The 18,012-nt window shown below is 37.3% G+C and overlaps 4 protein-coding genes across 8 annotated transcripts; 1 reads left to right on the top strand and 3 right to left on the bottom strand.

Annotated features, from left to right (window-relative positions):
• Window positions 1-870: 870 nt before the first annotated feature.
• On the bottom strand, window positions 871-2,612 carry LOC104764495 (transmembrane emp24 domain-containing protein p24beta2). 2 transcript variants are annotated; one of them, XM_010488035.3, is made up of 5 exons: window positions 2,420-2,612; window positions 2,070-2,267; window positions 1,491-1,677; window positions 1,276-1,383; window positions 871-1,177 (listed from the first exon to the last, which is right to left on the bottom strand). In XM_010488035.3, exons 2-5 carry the CDS (start codon window positions 2,265-2,267, stop codon window positions 1,044-1,046), a joined length of 627 nt encoding a protein of 208 aa, XP_010486337.1. In that variant the 5' UTR covers window positions 2,420-2,612; the 3' UTR covers window positions 871-1,043. The 2 variants fall into 2 exon arrangements, with proteins under 2 accessions (XP_010486337.1, XP_087358082.1); XM_087501956.1 differs by lacking the exon at window positions 2,420-2,612 and having other exon boundaries at window positions 2,070-2,273.
• A 345-nt stretch (window positions 2,613-2,957) lies between these two features.
• On the bottom strand, window positions 2,958-6,533 carry LOC104764493 (ribulose-1,5 bisphosphate carboxylase/oxygenase large subunit N-methyltransferase, chloroplastic). 3 transcript variants are annotated; one of them, XR_015591220.1, is made up of 12 exons: window positions 6,034-6,533; window positions 5,720-5,883; window positions 5,538-5,621; window positions 5,307-5,364; window positions 4,972-5,025; window positions 4,646-4,717; window positions 4,468-4,540; window positions 4,045-4,217; window positions 3,831-3,933; window positions 3,606-3,737; window positions 3,387-3,509; window positions 2,958-3,291 (listed from the first exon to the last, which is right to left on the bottom strand). XR_015591220.1 is itself a non-coding variant. In XM_010488034.3 (12 exons), exons 1-12 carry the CDS (start codon window positions 6,418-6,420, stop codon window positions 3,199-3,201), a joined length of 1,524 nt encoding a protein of 507 aa, XP_010486336.1. In that variant the 5' UTR covers window positions 6,421-6,519; the 3' UTR covers window positions 2,958-3,198. The 3 variants fall into 3 exon arrangements, 2 of the variants coding, with proteins under 2 accessions (XP_010486336.1, XP_087358394.1); XM_010488034.3 differs by having other exon boundaries at window positions 4,460-4,540; window positions 6,034-6,519; XM_087502268.1 differs by having other exon boundaries at window positions 4,460-4,540; window positions 5,528-5,621; window positions 6,034-6,498.
• An 823-nt stretch (window positions 6,534-7,356) lies between these two features.
• On the top strand, window positions 7,357-13,213 carry LOC104764492 (GBF-interacting protein 1). Its single transcript, XM_010488033.3, has 10 exons — window positions 7,357-7,878; window positions 8,573-8,616; window positions 8,731-8,836; window positions 9,138-9,252; window positions 9,446-9,915; window positions 10,145-10,529; window positions 10,966-11,260; window positions 11,422-11,577; window positions 11,892-12,398; window positions 12,487-13,213. Exons 1-10 carry the CDS (start codon window positions 7,713-7,715, stop codon window positions 12,769-12,771), a joined length of 2,529 nt encoding a protein of 842 aa, XP_010486335.2. The 5' UTR covers window positions 7,357-7,712; the 3' UTR covers window positions 12,772-13,213.
• A 289-nt stretch (window positions 13,214-13,502) lies between these two features.
• On the bottom strand, window positions 13,503-16,518 carry LOC104764491 (zinc finger protein CONSTANS-LIKE 9). Of its 2 annotated transcripts, XM_010488032.3 has the most exons (5): window positions 16,147-16,518; window positions 14,866-15,428; window positions 14,605-14,775; window positions 14,231-14,520; window positions 13,503-14,135 (listed from the first exon to the last, which is right to left on the bottom strand). In XM_010488032.3, exons 2-5 carry the CDS (start codon window positions 15,394-15,396, stop codon window positions 14,006-14,008), a joined length of 1,122 nt encoding a protein of 373 aa, XP_010486334.1. In that variant the 5' UTR covers window positions 15,397-15,428; window positions 16,147-16,518; the 3' UTR covers window positions 13,503-14,005. The 2 variants fall into 2 exon arrangements, with proteins under 2 accessions (XP_010486334.1, XP_087358393.1); XM_087502267.1 differs by having other exon boundaries at window positions 14,231-14,775; window positions 16,147-16,425.
• Window positions 16,519-18,012: the final 1,494 nt, after the last annotated feature.

Raw genomic sequence — 18,012 nt, 5'->3', positions numbered from 1 at the left:
AGCTACACCATGGACAATTCATTTGGTTATCGTTTAGAACCTTATCAATATTCATAAGCCAAATAATAAGTTCTACTTCGTATTACCTTATTTCCAGTTGCATACACACAACGAAAGTATCGTCGATTTGGGTTATGGTCGGATTTTGACATTTTGGCCACAATTGCTTCTCCACACCAGCATCTCTTAGGTACACCAACAACTCTACCTCTTTCGCGGACATTTGTCGACCTACTCGAAGACCCAGAAATATTACTCATGATTTTGAGAGAAAAAGACAGAAATTTGGATCTTTTCAATTTAGATTTTTAGGGTTCTTAGTGGAGTAAGAATTTGGGGGTTTTCGTTTTAAAAGAAAGAAGAAGAAGTAATCGGGTCGGGTTCTAAATGTTACCCGGTTATAAATTGCTTCCAGACCGGTTTAAGATGGGTTTCTATCGGGTTTACTAACAAAACCGTGTAAACCCAGACGGATGGGGAAATAGACATAGAAGTATTAATTCGGGGGGAAATAGAAAGAGGATATAAGATGGAAGGGGTTCTATTAGGAGGTCAAAGTTCCAGGGATATTCGGTACAATATGATAGTTTTGATGGGTAAATAGGACGTCTTTCCACAAGACAACGATAGCTGGCTTTATCTACTCTGGGCCCATTCAAAAACTGATGGCCATTTTTACGACCTTCTCTTTACGAGTTCGAACCCAGTCAAAGGGATTGAGTATATTTTTATATTTTATTGAGTTTTTGAGAAGTCTTCTTTCTCAAATCCATTTTGCATAAACGTTCAGTTCAATCGCCGTCCGTTGTATATAATAAAATAGGTTCATATCAAAATCACTATTTTTGTACTGACAGAGAGAGAGAGAAAAAAAAAACAGACAGTTGAATTATAACCACGAGTGGATAATTTCTTGAACATGGGAAAAAGCAAATCTTCCAATGTACTACGATGATCTGTCTGTAAGAGGTTTAAGTAAGAGATTCCCTGATACATTTTAAGGTAAAATTTAAGTCCAAAATGATGATAAACTCGTACTTTTTTTAGACACGCGACATGCCGAGTTTGCGTTCAAACAAGCGACGCAGAAGATAAACTTGGAGAAGACTTGCTCCAATCAGTGCAAACGACTCGAACAAAGCTTTGTGTACTGCTCTTTTGCTCATGTTCTCGTTCACTGCACAAAACAAAAAATAACCATATCAAACTATACCTCTCAATATGCAGAAGCAAAAAATAACCAAAGGGGGGTTTTCAGAAAGAAAAAATTGTTACCAATAGCTTGACGATCGGTCTGAGCCTCTAACCAATGTTGTTCAAATTGGATGTTGTAAAGAGCCTCCTCTAACTTTGATATTTGCTCCATCAAGGGAGTGAAGTGCTCTGCGCACACACATTAACAGAACAACAAAGAAAAAACCATCTTCAGCTAAATAACTCAATATCAAGCTGAACTGATTAAGAAAAACACCAAACAGATAAATACTCACCGTCCTTTGCGTGTTGATCGTAGTATGCAAAGTGACCAAGCTGTACATCGAAGTCAATGGTTTCGTGATAAGGAGACTTGTTTGTGAAACAAAAACGGTAAACACCTTTCTTTTGGACAACAAAGTCATGCTTTGCGCTTATCTGCTCCCTGAAGTCATGAATTTGTTCGCCTGTTGGGCCATGTATCTATTCAACATCCAAAACATATATCATCACCAAAGATTATTTCATTCAACAGCATAATGGTCCCCAAGTCCACCAAATCCATCATCAGTATTAGTTAATCAACAGTGCAAAAGAGAATAGTAACAACAACCAAATAAACTAGAGAGTACAAGATAACAACTTTAACGAGAAACCAAATTCTTTATCAATACATGCTACTAAAATTACCTAGCAACAACCCTAAGCATTGTCAACTAATACAAGCCAAATTTTTTTATCAATACATGCTTTAGATAACCTAGCAACAACCCTAAGCATTGTCTAGTCTAATACCAACCCTATCTATCTCTCGATCGATTTTGCAAGATAGAAACGTAGCAAAAGGTTCAATTGAGGGGGAAAAAAAGTCATACCACAAGATCTACACCATCCTCGTTAAAATGCCATTGAGAATCAGACTTGATGACGACGAAAGAGACATGAAGCGTATCGCCTTCATATTCAGCCTTGTGAGAGAAACATTCTTCTCGGTCTATCACGAATCTAATCCCTAACGCTGCCTGGAAGCTCCATAGGAGCCCTAATATTACGATCGTAGCCTTCAAGCTCATCTGCCACAATAATTTCGAATTATATCAAGCAAAATACGCAATTCAATAGTTTAGAAGAAGCCTCGATTGCAGATTCCAAAACCAAACCAAAATTGAATTGTTTCAATTTCCGAGGTGATTTATACTAGAGATACAGAGTGTGAGGAATTTACCTTCCAAATTCAGAAGTGATTAGATCGATGGAAACTCGATCTGGTCGAAGAGTGTTGAAAAAAAATTGGATATTGATCGGAAAAAAGACGGTGGAGAGAGATAGGGAGGGGAGAAAGAGCGAATTCGTTCAGAATCAGACACGAAGAATCCTGTTTTGACTGAAGGGCAGTTTCGTGATCGGACAAGATCATCAAACTATAAACGACGTCGCTTGCTCCTTTTTGGGGTATTTGGTCAGCGGGCTTACGTGGCGTTATATCATTGGCAATAAAATACCTTTAAACCATTTAGGTATTGCCACATCACATTATGTCGAAATTGGAGGTTCCATAATTCAGTACGTTATCATCAGGCTCTTAACATAATTTCGGCAAAAAAAAAAATTGTAATTGGGAGACTTTACATGTTTTCTTTTTGTATTATAGTATGCCACAGTTAAAAAAAAAAAAAAAAGGTTTTTGACGTGTAGTACAATCAGATTCTAGCCGTACTCTGCGTTTCTGCTACACGATCAATTTTATACGTTCAGCTTGTAAGTTTTAGAAATAATGCTCAACTCATATGGCTTGATGCCAGGAGGACCAACATAATCTTTTACGAGTGACAGAGTTTTTTGTATTGGACTATGGACAAAACACATTTACTAGTAATATATCAAACTGCCATGCCTACACCAACATTCATTTCTTTGGTAGAAAAAATTACATTTTTGGTTTGAAGAACAACGACGTCTACCCTTGACGCATCTTAAAGCTGTTGAAGATTCCTAATTCAACACTCATTTGAAGTTGAAGAAGTTCCTAAGTCCAGTGAAGAGACGTAGAGCCTTCAGCTCACCGCTTCTGATATCCCTCAGTCTCCTCCTAATAATCTGAACCGAGACCCAAAAAAAATGCACAGATTCCACAATATCATAAATAGATCCACGAATTCTTCTACCATATCGAGTACAAAATGAGTCCTTACGTATTGAGCACGGTACAGTATCCTACGCTCGCTTGTGGACAAGTCTACAGCTAGCTGTTTTAGAAACGCTTTTCGGTTTAATTGTTTTGGAGATGTAATGTCCAAATCCATTGATCCACTTTCCTGCAATTAGAAATGATTAGTAAAACAAACAATAAGCAGATGCAGTGCAATTTTTCCACATATAGAGAAAGATGAACTGTTTTTTGTCATTTTTACCTTTAAAAAACGGGTGTACTTTGATATGCTTGTTTCACATGAGTCCAGTATGAACTGCAATGCTTCTTCCTCGATTTCGGGATATTTCAGATCATTCTTTGTTGATGTCTTATTTGAAGCAGCTTTCGCCATCTGAAATTGATATAAATTTAGCAAGGATGTATTATGAATCAGGGAAGAATTGGATAAAGTCAACTAAAAAGGGTCATGATGGAGTTGCCAAACCTCCTCAAAGCTGTTTCTCATATCTGGAGGGCTCACCACTAGATAAGCATATGCCATTAGTTCCATTGGCCAACCCGTTATCCTTACGGGGAAGCATTGAGGCCTGCCAGTGAATTAGTTAACAGAACAGACTCATTAAAAGAGAACTCAAGTTGATCAAAAGAAATCTACAAAAATTGAGAGCGAAATATGGATAGTGGGGAAATTTGATTACGTCGATAATCCATGTTTCTTTAAAGCATCCAGCTTTTCCTTGTAACACTTATCATTTTTCCTAAGTGACAGTGCTAGCTCTACTGAATCACTAGGATTGGTTCCTTCTCTGGGAACAAACCCATACGATAACAATAGCTCTCCGTTGGATTTATTTCCATATGATATGAAAACCTGCACAAAGTCATGTATTGAAATACATCAGAGACTTCAGAGTACATTGATCCCACTCTGGATTGGCTTGCTGGAGCGCTAAAAGTCCAATAGTGTGAACGAGAATTGTTTGTGTTATACCCAGACTTATACTTAACTTCAATGCTCGTGTTTATCTGAAGTTTGACCAAACTGGCATTTGAAGTGATACAGATATGCACTTCATATTTTCTCTAGGGAATGAATCTATAGGTCTTATTTACCTGCTCACCTGGTTGATATGGTCGATCTGTCGTAAAGACAACTCCTTTTGAAGACTTATCATAATCCAGGAACGTCTCAACCTTTCCAAGTAAAATTTGAAATAATTACTACCATAAGTTAACCATGCTTTCTGATTATGAGAATTTAGGAGCTAACTGGTCGGTCATAAAGATAAGCAGAAGTACCTCACAATTATGATTAAGCATATCTGCCCATGGAACTAAGGCAAATCTTCCATCCATAGACGGCAACCGTACCTGTGTTAGAGAAGCTTAAGTCTGAGTTGACAGAGACAATCAATGCACACTGGATACCGGAAAGGAAAGAGAAATTAAATAATGAAATTTTTTGGTTGTGACTGCTCATTATGGTTCACACTGTAAATTGTTGTGCAGAAAATCATGCTAAGATTTAAGAATAAGTCTGTTGTTTCACTAATTCATGACATCTAGATAATGTAAATCAATAATAAAGATCAGCAAATAATTGCTTCTGATAAAGTAGTTCTTACCAACCGTGAGAATAGGATTCCGAAAGACCACTTAAATGTCTCATCATTGAAAACCTGCACAGATAAATAGCACACTCATATTCATTTGGACAAAACAAATTTAAGATGTAAATTCACAGTATCTCAGATAATAGAATAAAGGCAACACTAGTTGCAAATACAGAAGTGCACATTGCAAGTGACAAAAAGACCTCCAACAGACCAAAGAAAGACTAAACTCGATTTTGAAAATGTGTTTTCTTTCATTATTAGAAGAAGAAAGCAGACGTTCGAGCAGAGCAAGCTGTATACTTATGTCCCTGAGTCAACTATAGCAAAATAGGCATAACATTTACCTCTTTAGGGAAAAGGTTAGGGTGTTTTGAAAATATCCTGCTTCTTAGATCTTCATAACTGGGGAATAAAAAGGATAAAAGACATAAGCAGTGTCTAATGCAAAATACAAATCATCAAACCCCTAGCCTACAATAAGTGCTGGTGAATGCTTCAATGAATTCAGGACTCGGGAAAGCAAATTCTACACATCTACAGCAGTTGAGAGAAAGAAAGAAAGTACAATATCTCACGTTCCAACAACATTCGTGATTCTTTCAATAGCCCGTTCTCGAATCTGCGAAGCTTCCAAGTACATATCAAGTTCTGTTCGAGTCCTGAAATAGTACAAAAGGGCTGTAGGGAGTAAAAAAATTGAGACAAACGTGATCATTTACGTGAAATTTCAGCTACAAAGAGAAGTAGAAAACTTTACCAGTATAAAAGTGAGTAAGGTTGTCGCGGAAGAGCTGAGATATAGTTAAACCATCTTGAATTTTTCTGAAGACTTGCTTCACTAATAAGATAAGTAGCGAGCAAAGGCCAATCTGGAACGTCGTAACGTTTCATCACTTCACCAGCTTCTGGGTTGGTCCATTCCTAAAACTCAACCTCCAGTATTATTAATATTCACATTCATGAAAAGAAAGATACTTTAACATTGCATTGCTTTCAAGTGAGAGATCAAGAACCCATGTGAGATCAAAGATTTTTTTTTTTTAATTATTCCAAGTGAAATTGGGAACTTACGGAATCAGCACTGATGACGAGAGAAGGAGGAACAAAAAGCAATTTCTCTCCTTTTCTAAGGTTCTGTGAAGCGACGAGGCCTCGCTCACCGATGTCGACTCTATCAATGGCCATTTTCTGCGGAGGGAGGCCTGATTCGGAGAGCCAGTTCTGAAGAGAAGTAGCGTTCTCAAGTGAATCTATCTCGCAGCCCCATGATATGTCTGGAGCTTCCTCCACGGATCGTCTCGTTGTCTCACCGGCCGAAACAGAGCAGTGGATTCCGGGACGGCATCGAGACACCGGAAGCGGTGGGAAAGAGAGGATGAAGCTTTGATTACGGAGTTTGTGGAGTGGAGAGTAAGCTGGGAGGAGGGTTGACTGCAAGACGCTAGAAGCTTTCGCCATTGGGGAGAGGAGAAAACGAAGAAGAGAGAAGACGAGTGGCTGTGGGTGAGGCTATGATGATGCCACTCACTACTCTTCGATTACCACTTGGCCGAGACATGATTAGTTTGTAAATTACGGTTTGGTTCGAATAATATTCGGTTAGTTTTTGGTTTGGGTTTGATTTGATTGCCAAGGAAGATATTAATTTTAATTTCCTATGTTTTGGATAGGCCTAATGATAATCAATTGATGAGATAATTGAAAATTTGTTTACCATATTATCATTTTCTATAGTTTCAATTATAGTGTTTACAAATGTGATGATTGATTTATTTTTATAATCTAAAAGTAAAACTAGTTATGAAATATTTTGATGGTTTATTAGGAAAGCAGGTAGTTTAAAGGGTTTATTAGAATTTAGAAGCAATAGGAAAAATACCCAAAACACATAGGAAAAAGAGAGTGAACTTGGTAAAAATAAATATTGAAGATTTATTCAAGTAAATGGCTTTTTCTAGAGGTGACTTCAAAAAATGTTAAAAGGGTATTGGTTAATATTTTAGCAAAAGTCTAAGGTGTAATTATTTTTTATAATACACACTTTTTTTTCGATAAGTTATATCTATATCTAAAAAATAGCATGATTCAAAAGGAAAAAAAAAATTATGCAACACTTATAAAATAGTTCAAAACATTAATAAATTATATTGAAGTTATTTTCTCACAAACTGTATTTATGTTTTTTTTTGTGTGGTTATTATATAGTCTAAAAATATTGAGAACATCCTTACTTGTGATCAAATTTTCTCAAATAGTAATAATTGTGACATCATATTTGGTTATCATTCTTTACCAAAGATTCAGATTCAAATAATAATAATAACCAATAATTAAAAGCTAGAAAAGGAAAGCAATAACAAAAAATATAAAGGAAAATATGAAAGAAAGAAAAAAAGCCCTAACCTTGCAAAAATCACAGTGCGTAATTTTTTTCTTTTTTGGTTGTTGCTCATTCCCTTTTCTCGCCCCCCCCCCTTTTCCCTTCCTCTGCTTTTTTTTTTTTCTTCTCTTTTTTTTTTTTTTTTCCCCCTTCTCTTCTTCTTCTTCTTCTTCCTTCTCCATCCTCGACATAAAGTAGTTTCAAATCCCATCCTTCTCGTACTTATTTAAATCACTTGCGTATTATTCGTATACAATACACAATATATAGGTTAACGCAGACCTCTTCTGGTCTGTTTCCAGATTCGATTCGAAAAAAAAAAAAAAAATTAGCGAAGAAGCGAGATTACGTTTGAGAAGAAGAAGAGAGGATGGTCGGCAGTGGCACTAGGGTTTCGATTCCAGCCAGTACTCGAAAGATGATTCAGAACATTAAGGAAACCACTGCTGGGAACTATAGCGAGGATGAGATTCACGCAATGCTTCATGAATGCAACATGGATCCTGACGAGACCGCTCAACGCCTACTTCTTCAAGGTATATTAATATCTTCTCTTCACTTGTATTTATTCATACCTGATTTCTCTTTATTTTGATTTGGATCCACGATGAGAGATTTTGTTTTTCGATTTGGGGGGTTTTTTTTTCTTTTTTCTGTCTAACTTAGGTTTTAGCATCTGATTCATCTGCTCTTCTCTCCTTTGATTTTATCTGAATCATCGGTTCCTTCGCCTGCTGTGTCTAGTTGTTTTTGTGATTTTGTGTTGTAACCGTTTTTTCCACACAAGAAAAAGCTTTCAGGATTTGATTTAGAATATACGGGAATCAATTACTTCCACTAGTGATGTGTGAGAGAAAGGGTATAGTAGTATTCTGAGTGGTTTGTCTATGGGGGAATACTTTTGCTAGGTATGAGTTCTATACAAAGATTGGTGCCTTGTAGATGAATCCTATTGCTTGGAACTTGGAAGTTCACATTATCAGTATCTTATCTAAACAAATTGTTTTGAAAAGAGTTCTAAAACCATGTGCTGGGTCTATCAGTGGTAACCATGATTTTCTCTAGGTTTTAGAGCAGATTTTCTCGGCAGTTGTGGTTTTTGCATCAGGCTTTTCGAGTTACCTGCTTGGGCATCTTGTAATTTGGAGATGGATTCTGGGATAGGTTTTATTTTGTTGGGTTATTCTACAATCTTCTGAGCTAATGCAAAAACTGTTTATGACTCTGCAGATCCATTCCATGAGGTTAAAAAGAAGCGTGATAAGAGAAAAGAGGTATGAGGTGTTTGCAGTTCATTTGGTCTATTTCATGAGTTTATGTATCAACCATGTCTACTAGACAGCAAATATTGTGACATGGAGATTGACGATTTTCTTTGAATGCTACAGAACATCAACAACAAGGATTCTGCTGAATCACCATGGAGATCTGGTGGCACGGGCCGTGGTAGTAGGGCCGGTCGGGGGAATTTCTCTTCGCGTCATGCATCACATGGTAATCAACACTCGGGCTAACTCAATTTATTGCAGTACTTTCATCTCTTAATATGCAGCATTAGTTTTCTCTGAAAAGTGGTTTCTTACTGTCACAATCCTGTTTGTTATATTTACTCAAAGTTAATTCTTTCTTGATTTTTCTCTAGGACACTACTACATGTTTGTGTTCATGAATGGCTTTTAGTATGTAGCGAAAGAATGTGATAGAGTTAGTTCCTAGCGGCAGTCCATAACTTGTTGCTTTTTGAAGTTTTCAGTAACTGATGAACTGTCTGTTGTGAATGTTTATTTCTAATCAGATGTTGCTGGTGCAAAGAATTCTTTTAGAAAAGAAAATGGTCCAAAGCAGGTCACTGATCCATCAACTTCAACCTCTCAAGAGATAAAAACGAAAGATATTACTTTGGTGTCAAGGTGAGTGTCATCCTATAGTACTAATCCCTTTTACCTATCATTCTCCTTGCTCCTTTGTGACATGTGACATAGAGGTGGATGTATTTATACCCTCAGTGAAAACAGGGGTTGGCCTTTTTTCCAGCATGGTTATACTCAATAGATGAACCTTCTCATGATGTTTGTTTTCTTTTTTCTTTGTTACTGTTGACAGCCATTCAGCTGTGATGGATAAAAGTATTGTTGGTCTGACATCGGGAAGCTCTGATGTTCATCGTTCTTCCAACCTACCAGCTACTTCAGGTCAGCTGAAAACTACTGGATCTTTAGTCGCCTCAAACACCATTGATGGTGCACCATCTTCTGTGGAATTACACAAAAATCGTGTAGCAATTGTCTCTAGGGATGTGCCTACTGAGCAGAAATCGGTTGATTCTCTGCCACTCCCTCGTCCAACTTCTTCTGAAGTTCGATTCACATCTTCAAATCCCAAATCAGAGCAAACAGCACATGAACAACACGTTGGAGAAAGCAAGTTCCATGCCAGATCCCGTGGGTCTGGGAAGACTGCCGTGAATGATACTTATGTTCCGAGGCCTGCTTCATCTCATAGCAACAGTACGGGTAGTCGGCCTTCTTCTAATTACAGCAATCGGTCGCATCAGACTGTTGGTACTCAAAGAGGTAACAGTGATACATTTATATCTGCAGTACTGGATTTCTTCTATGTGATATGAAATATTTAGCATATATTCCAGGTGATAAAATGTGCGTAGAAATCAGAAACATCAGGCATTGCTTTTATTGGAAACACTTTTTGTCCACGATAGCTCTTCATTATTGTATTTTTTTTTCTCACTTCCACAAGACTGTAATCTTCTGACATCATCATTTTAATGATGCTTGTTTCTAGGTGCTGGTTCCGTTAAAGAATGGAAACCGAAGCCAGTGAACCATAACACTACCCAGGGTTCTGGTGCATCATCCACAGGTGAAGCGCTTGCAGGTCCTACTGAAGCTGGTGACAAATCTGTTGAAAATGTTATACCTTCAGCAGAGGCCACATCTAGATTGCAGAGGCAGCTGGAAGACTTGCAGATTCAACGTCAGCATGTTATTATTCCAAACCATATTCTTGTTCCAGAGGCTGAACGAACCAAGTTAAGCTTTGGAAGCTTTGATGCTGGCTTTTGTATTACGTCTAGCTCAGTAGCCTGTCCAGAGAATGAAAAGAGATCTGCACCTCTCGCTCATGATTCACAGGAAGTTGAAGAGAGTTTTGAAGAGGAGGAATTCAGGTATCTACCTTCCTCTTCTTTGTCAGTTATTGTTGATGTTGTTGTGTGACTATAGATTCTCAATTTAGAATGCAGTAAGCTGAAAAGAAGTTGTTAATAATAAATTACTGATGGAATAAGGTAAAAGAAATTTCCAGGTGTAGTTTGCGTGCTCTGTTTAGTAGCATAGTTGAAACTTCCAAAACACTATGGTGTACATCAGGCTCTAGAACATATATCTTTTTTCGTGCTGTAGGTTATCTGTTGATCGAGTAATTTCGATAATTAATTGGGTTTTGTTTCTAGAAACAACTCTTTGTCCTGCCTGGTTCCTAAGTTCGAAACAGAAAGAATTTTTGTCCTGCCTGGCTCCTAAGTTCAAGAACTTTTTATGTCTTGAAATATGACTGTATTTATATGGCCAGTGCCTAAGTGAATTTTTCATTTATGATTACAGTCACCCAACTGTCCATTCGACTGAAAAGGAAGAGGACAATAATGCTTACCTTGAGTCGCCTTCAGAAGTTCAACATAATATGGCTGGCGAAGGTATAACCGCAACAAATGTAGCTCCAGAGTATGATGTGTCCAAGCAAGACAATATGTTGGAGTCCGAAAGCAATCAAAACTCCTTTGACCATGTTCCAAGTAATAGTAATGGTCTTGTTCCTCCAGCTCCTGGGAGCCAGCTTCCACAATTTGAGAATGCTGACCCTCAAGCACGTGATGGCTTTCGTATTCCCAATTATGCGGTATGACTTCAACTTAATTTTAAGTTGTTAGGTTTTCTTATGGTTGATATACCTTGATTTTACTCTTTGTCGATCAGTAACATTTTGCTCCTTACATAGTTTTTCGGCATTGTCACCTGTAATTTATCTTCTAAATTATCTTCGCTTTTGCTGTTTTGAAGGGCCAACAACCATTTGATACAGCGAGTTACTATGCTCAATTCTACCGCTCAGGCCCTGAAAGTGATGGCCGTATTTCTCCCTTTGTTTCCCCAGGTGTTGCCTCCAAATTTAATGGGACCGTGTTGCCTCCGCATTCATCTCAAACCATGCAAGAGGTTAGCCTTGTATTTTATTATAGAGTTCACACCTTAGTGATTTTAACCTAATTGAAGATGGTTCTGAGACTCTTTCGTTTATACATTCAGTCTTCCAACATTCGCAGCATCAATTTAATAGTCAAATTTGTTATGTCAGCCACTTGGATTTAAGTCTCATTTTTTCTTCTTGATAAATTTGGAGTGAATCTACAGTTTCTAATTAGTCTGTATATTTTTATGTTGATAAATTTGAAAGATCAAAAGATAAAGCTGTTACAAACATGTATTAGCACTCTTCTGTGTCTGAAATGCTTGAACATGTTGATTTGCAGGGAGGAAATAACTTGGTTCTGTCTGCTGCTAGTCCACCACCACTGGTAACTCAGGCTGCAGGACTAATGCAGAGCTCTATACCTGTCACACAGCAGCATGTTCCTGTTTTCCGCCCCCCGGGTTTACATATGTCGCATTATCCACCAAACTACGTGCAATATGGACACTACTTCTCCCCATACTATCTACCTCCCCCGACAATGCACCAGTTCTTAAGCAATGGTGCATTTGCTCAGCAACCTCAGGCAAGCGGTGTATATCCTGCTCCTCCACCTCCTGGAGCTGCAACAGGAGGCAAATACGCACTCCCTCATTACAAGCCCGGGACTAATACAGGAAACATGACTCATGTCGGTATGCCTGGTGGTTACGGACCAACATATGGGTCCTTCCCAGCAGGGTATAACCCCACCTCTGCTGCATCAGCCGGGAATTCGACTTCCAATGAGGACCTCAACTCATTGCAGTTGAAAGAAAACAACGGCTACAACACAACAGGGCAACAGGTATCTATCCCCTCTCCCTCCCTAAACCAACTCAGTTGAAAGTTTAGTTCCCTTTCCTGATGAAATTATATTCTTGGGGTCTCTGCAGAGTGAAGCATTGCCTGTATGGATTGCTGGACCAGGACGAGATGTGTCAAGCTCTTTCTACGGTTTACAGCACCATGGGCAACATGTAACTTACGCTCCAGCACAAGCTGGACATGTCGCGTTCCCAGGTATGTACCATCCGGGACAAGCAGTAACAGCAGCAGGAGTTCATCATCCGCTCTTACAACAGTCTCAAGGTGTGGCTGGAGCTGAAATGGTTGCACCTGCGCCTAACGTCTTCCAACAGCCTCAGCAAACGCAGATGAATTGGCCAAGTAATTACTGAAACAGGAAGTATAAAGGATGAAAAAGATTTTGAAGATTCAACAAGTTTGAAATTCCAGAGAAATCAGGAAAGATATGGTGCGGGTTTTTGTTGACTTGCGTGTGTGTGTGTGTGCCATCTAACAAAATTACCAAAGAAATGAAGCTATGAAGTTGAAGGCTTAAAGCATGAAGGGGATTTACAGAGAAAGATCAAGGCTAGGGGAAGGTATTTTATGAATCCAGTGTTTTGGTGTTACTATATCATTTTGTTTTAGCAAAATTTTTGCTTTCTTAGTTTTTAAGAGGTCTTTTTTTAGCTCTCCTTTTAAGTTTCTGAGCTAAGCCAAGAACTTTGCTGCCTGAGTCTGTATCTGAAGACTCTTCTTGTCTTCCTTCTTTCCTTAGCCTTTGGTCAATGTTTTCAAATCCGTGCCAGCAATCAAATTGGACAAGTTTCTTGATCGCGTTCATCTTACTTCTGTTTGGTTACCCTCAATTTCAATATTTTGTTACTGAAACTTGAAAATTACTGAATTTATTATTGCCTATACAAGGGTTACAAATTTGTGATGTAATAAGTCTTCAATAAAAAGTACAAATATCTGAAGGAGTTTAATTTTTAGTCCAATATATCTCTTAGAGCATAAGAGAACAAAATGTTCCAACAAGTTTTGGCATTGGTTCATCGTTAGATCAAATAGTATGCTAACCTCTTGTAACCAACATCTCGTTATACTCGAATCCAGTCGGTTGGTACCACATAAATGTGTCTGATAGATACTGGATAACGTCTTTAATTTACAAGAATGCCGAGTACAAGACAGAATACAAACATTTATGAGTATACAAACAAATAGACAGACATATACAATCATATTGTTTAAATTATACTCTAAATCTCCCTGCTTTAAACTACCAAGAGAAGAACAAAATTCATGGAACCCGGATCAGTGAGACGCTTGAAGAAGAAGAAATCGGAGTTGAGGTAATTTGTTCGCAAGGAAAGTCAGAGAATGATCCCTCTGAACAAGAATGAAGCTTCTAAGGCCAAAAAAACCGATTGAATCCCCAGGAATGAATGATTGCTCACAAGAGTCAGTCTTGGATCTGTTCAAACTAAGAGTAGTCTTGTTTTGTTAACTAAAACTAACCCACAGCTTTCCAAGTTGCTCACTTTCAAACTGCCCATAAGTCAAAAACCTTTCTTGTTTGGAAATTTTCGCCCATCTGTATTTACCTTTCAAAGAGACTCTTCAATAGCTTCTAGTTGGGGTGAGAGGGTCGTAATCATAAGCTTCACCAGCTTTGACAAATCTCCCCTTTACACGCCGTCTCACATCAGCTCTTGCTTTGCGAGAAGCATACCTCACTCTCTTATCAAACCTGTTTCAAGAACAAAAAGTATCATTAGGAAAAACCCTGCACTAACTCCTATCTATTGATGCGCATGCATTGCATTGTAGCAGAATACTACTTACTTGCGAGCCTTCTTCTTTTCCTTGTAACGCATAACTGCGTTATTACGGGTTACTGAATGTGAGCAAGCATTATTATCCTGTGATGTTGGAGGATACCATGGTGGCTCCCCTGAGAGCTGCATAGAAGACGATGCACCACATTCTTGGAAATCTCCAGCACTACTTTCTCCAGTGACTCCAGAGAAAGAGATATTCGAATGTGCTGGCTTCGATGCAAAGCAAATTATTGGCTCAGTTTTCGAACTCATGAACGAGTCATTGCTGTCAGCTGGCTGCACATGATTCCCTCCCTGGATCAAAAGAGGTATAAGAATCACACATAGATGCATCCAAAATCTATGATCATTGCTTTGTAAATCTAATAAGCAAGGTACCTCTGTAGCTGTTTGGTGCTTCTGGAAAAGACTATCGATTCCACCATGGCCAAATAACTCTTCCGAGGGGTTAAAGGCAACACCAAAGAGCTCTTCATAGTTCTCAAGTGCCAAGTCAACTTCATCCATACCGAGGTTCCCATAGAAGTCATCTTCACACACTCCAACATCCTTTATAGACAAACAAGAAGTCGAGTTTAGTAACAAGAAAATATTTCAATTCCAAATGTAAATATAACATATATCAGAGAGAAAAGTAACCTTTTTAGCAAAAGATGAATTCCCTGGTGCAGCAGAACTGGTTTCAGGAACAGTAGAGGATCCAACCAAGACATCTTTCTTGTTATCCTCATTGCAATTTTTGTCGGTAGGAGCATTATTATTATCGTCTATATTCATCATACCCAATTCTTGTTCACAAATGGATTGTCCGGCTAAGTCTAAACAGAAAGACCAAATAGAGGCGAGTTCTGAGCTAGAAGGGCAACCAGAATAGCAACTAATGGTTTGCCTCTTATGCTGCTGCGGAGAAGAAGAAGCAGAAGACGAAGAATTGTTGTTGTTGTGGCCAGACCAATCACAGTTTTGACAAAGTGAAACTCTTTCTTCAACACACCTGACGGTAGCAGGCTGAGCATTGCATCGCTCGCAGATAAGTGTCCGAGAATGACGTTTGGACAATGCGTTAGCGGAATGAACACTACGGTCACAAGAGAGACACAAACAAGCAGCATCTGATCGACAGTAGACCATAGATCTTTGTTCACCACAGAAGTCACACATGTAACCCATCTCTTCCTTCACTCTTGACCCAAATCAACTTCCTGTTATTGTTAAACAACAACAACAAAAAAAAAAAGCCATAAATAATTTACTCAAATTAGACTAAAAAATAAAGAAAGGGAGAGAGACTTGGTCATATAAAAGGAAAAAAAAAACAAAAGCCTTGAAGAAGAAAAAAATGGAATCTTTTACATAAATTTCTGAAAACAGGTAGTGATTTTCTATAAACAGGTGGAGGATTGATAAATAAATCCCAAAGGAGAAAGGTTAAAAAAGGTAACTTGGAAACCTACTTCATGAGATTTACTAAAACAGAGCTTATATTAATGAACAACAATCAGAGACCAAAATCCCACAAAAGGATATCTTTTTAAAGTACAGATCAGTAAAATCAACACAGTTTTTGTTTGACTTGATAGTTCAGGAAAGGACCAAATCGGAAAAAAAATCTCAATTCCCGATAAAGAGAAAAATCAAGCTTTTTCTGATTAAAAATCCCAAATAATAATCATCATCCGAACAAGTTTGAAAAATAAATTAAAAAAAACAAGAAAAGCCCTCCATCGAAGATCGAAAATTCAACACAAAGGCAAGATTACAAAAAGAAAAAAAAAAAGAAAAAAAAAATCAACCCTTCATACTGATAAACAGTGAATAATCAAATCATTAACACTAATTGATTATATATAAAAAATATGGCAATAACACTAAGAAAGAAAAAAAAAAAGGAACAGAGATAAGAGAAACAAAAACACTCACGTAAAAGAAAAGATCTTCAGAAGAAATTGTATCCTGCAAGAAACTAATATCTTCAGAAGAAGAAGAAGAAGTGGGAATCAGAAACTTTATAAGGGAAGAAGAAGAATCAAACAAAAACCCTAGAAACAGAGCAGATGATTATTACAGAAAACTTCTTTCTTCTCTCTCTCTCTCTCTTTTTTTTTTTTCTCTCTGTGTGAATAATGAATGAGATGAAGAAAGAAAAAAAGAGGAATGGATAGACAATGGGTGGGTGTGTCCGCAAAGGGACATGTAAGCGCCTGCCTTGTGACATAACATAACCCCTCTTAATTAATTTTGATTATCAAAAGTGCCTAATTCTTTTTTTTTCTTTTTTTTCATTTTTATTACAAAACACGAAAAAGTGCACAAAAAGGTTCATGTAGGGATAGTGGGTCCCTGTCGTATTTATAATGAAAGCAATAAACTTTTTTATAAATAAAAATAAAATAAAATTGTACTACTATTTGTTTTATCTCACGCGCTCGGGAGTATTAATAATCAACGTACTCGCGACGTGGAAGTTACCAAGTGGTCTATATCTATACTATATGTTATGTTGCCCATAATGCCTTTTTAGTCTTTTAGACGAATCACAAACACTCTCTCTTCGTCCATGCTCTCTCTCTCTCAATTATTATTATTTTAGCTTTGACCTCTCTTACAACAAAAACCAAAATATCTTTTTTTTCTCCGTGGGCGAATTCCAAAAATATCTTTTTTTTGTTGGGTAGAAGAAAAGAAAGATATTTTTTTGGGATTGATTTGGTTGGGAAAGCGAGTGAGAAAGAGAAAAAAAAAAAGGGAATTGCATTGTATAATCAACAAAAAAAATTATAATTCAGAATGTAACTATTATAACTATTAAAAGTTGATATATTATATATAAACTATAATATATATTATTTTAATTTTCTTACAACTATCACCTCTCTCTCTTTTCCACCACTTCTACCATTTAATCAACATCTTATTTTTTTATCACCATTCCTTTGGATTCACAATATTATTTTCTAGGGTTTAGTTTTTCCTCAACTACCACATCCGCCGACCACTACCGGTAACCATCTCCGGCCAACCACCAGCCGACCTCCGGCAACTCCAACTTCCGGCGAACTCCGGTCACCAACAAACTTTCGGCAACCTCCAACCTCCGGCCAAGCCACCGCCGGCCGCCGGCCTCCAACCACTGGTCATCATCTCTCAAATAACTAAAACACCAAAATAGTAATTTTATCTACTTCTCCTCTTATTCTTCCAATTTTTTCAATTAATATACTATATTCTTAATTAAATTTGTAAATTTGATTATTCAGCTAAGTTTATTAGAGACGTCTCTCTTCTGTGTAAAAACTAAACCACAAAAGATATTTAACAAACATAACATACAGTTGCTAGCTACTAGCTAGTATAGATCTATTTAATAAAATCATAAAAGCCGCTGGAAAATTATGATATCAATGATAGATCTCTTTTGTCCTTTTTTCCTCCCTTCCTTTATTTTATTATTATTCACCCGGCTTACCCATTTTTTTTAATAATTAAATTCAATCAAATTGGAAACAAAACTATATATTATTGTACTATCATTATGTATGATCAATAATAAGGTGTTTTGAGTTTTGGATGACAACCCACCTCCATTTTTTTTAAAGTGTCTGTGTTTTTTTTTTAACATGTTTCATTAAGAAAGCATTTAAAAATATATCTACAAATAAGGTCCGGTTTAATTAATTGATGACAACTTCAGTTACAAGCTAAACAATGGAAACAAAAAAAAAGGTTGCATTCGTCAGTATTAAACAATGAAAAGTATCCTTTGTGAAAATTGAGATGGTGTTAACT

The sequence above is a fragment of the Camelina sativa genome, chromosome 19 (genome assembly GCF_030686135.1).
Source record: "Camelina sativa cultivar CO46 ecotype springtype chromosome 19, ASM3068613v1".
NCBI classification, from domain to species: Eukaryota; Viridiplantae; Streptophyta; class Magnoliopsida; order Brassicales; family Brassicaceae; genus Camelina; species Camelina sativa.
This window is presented reverse-complemented; position numbering and strand designations above follow the sequence as displayed.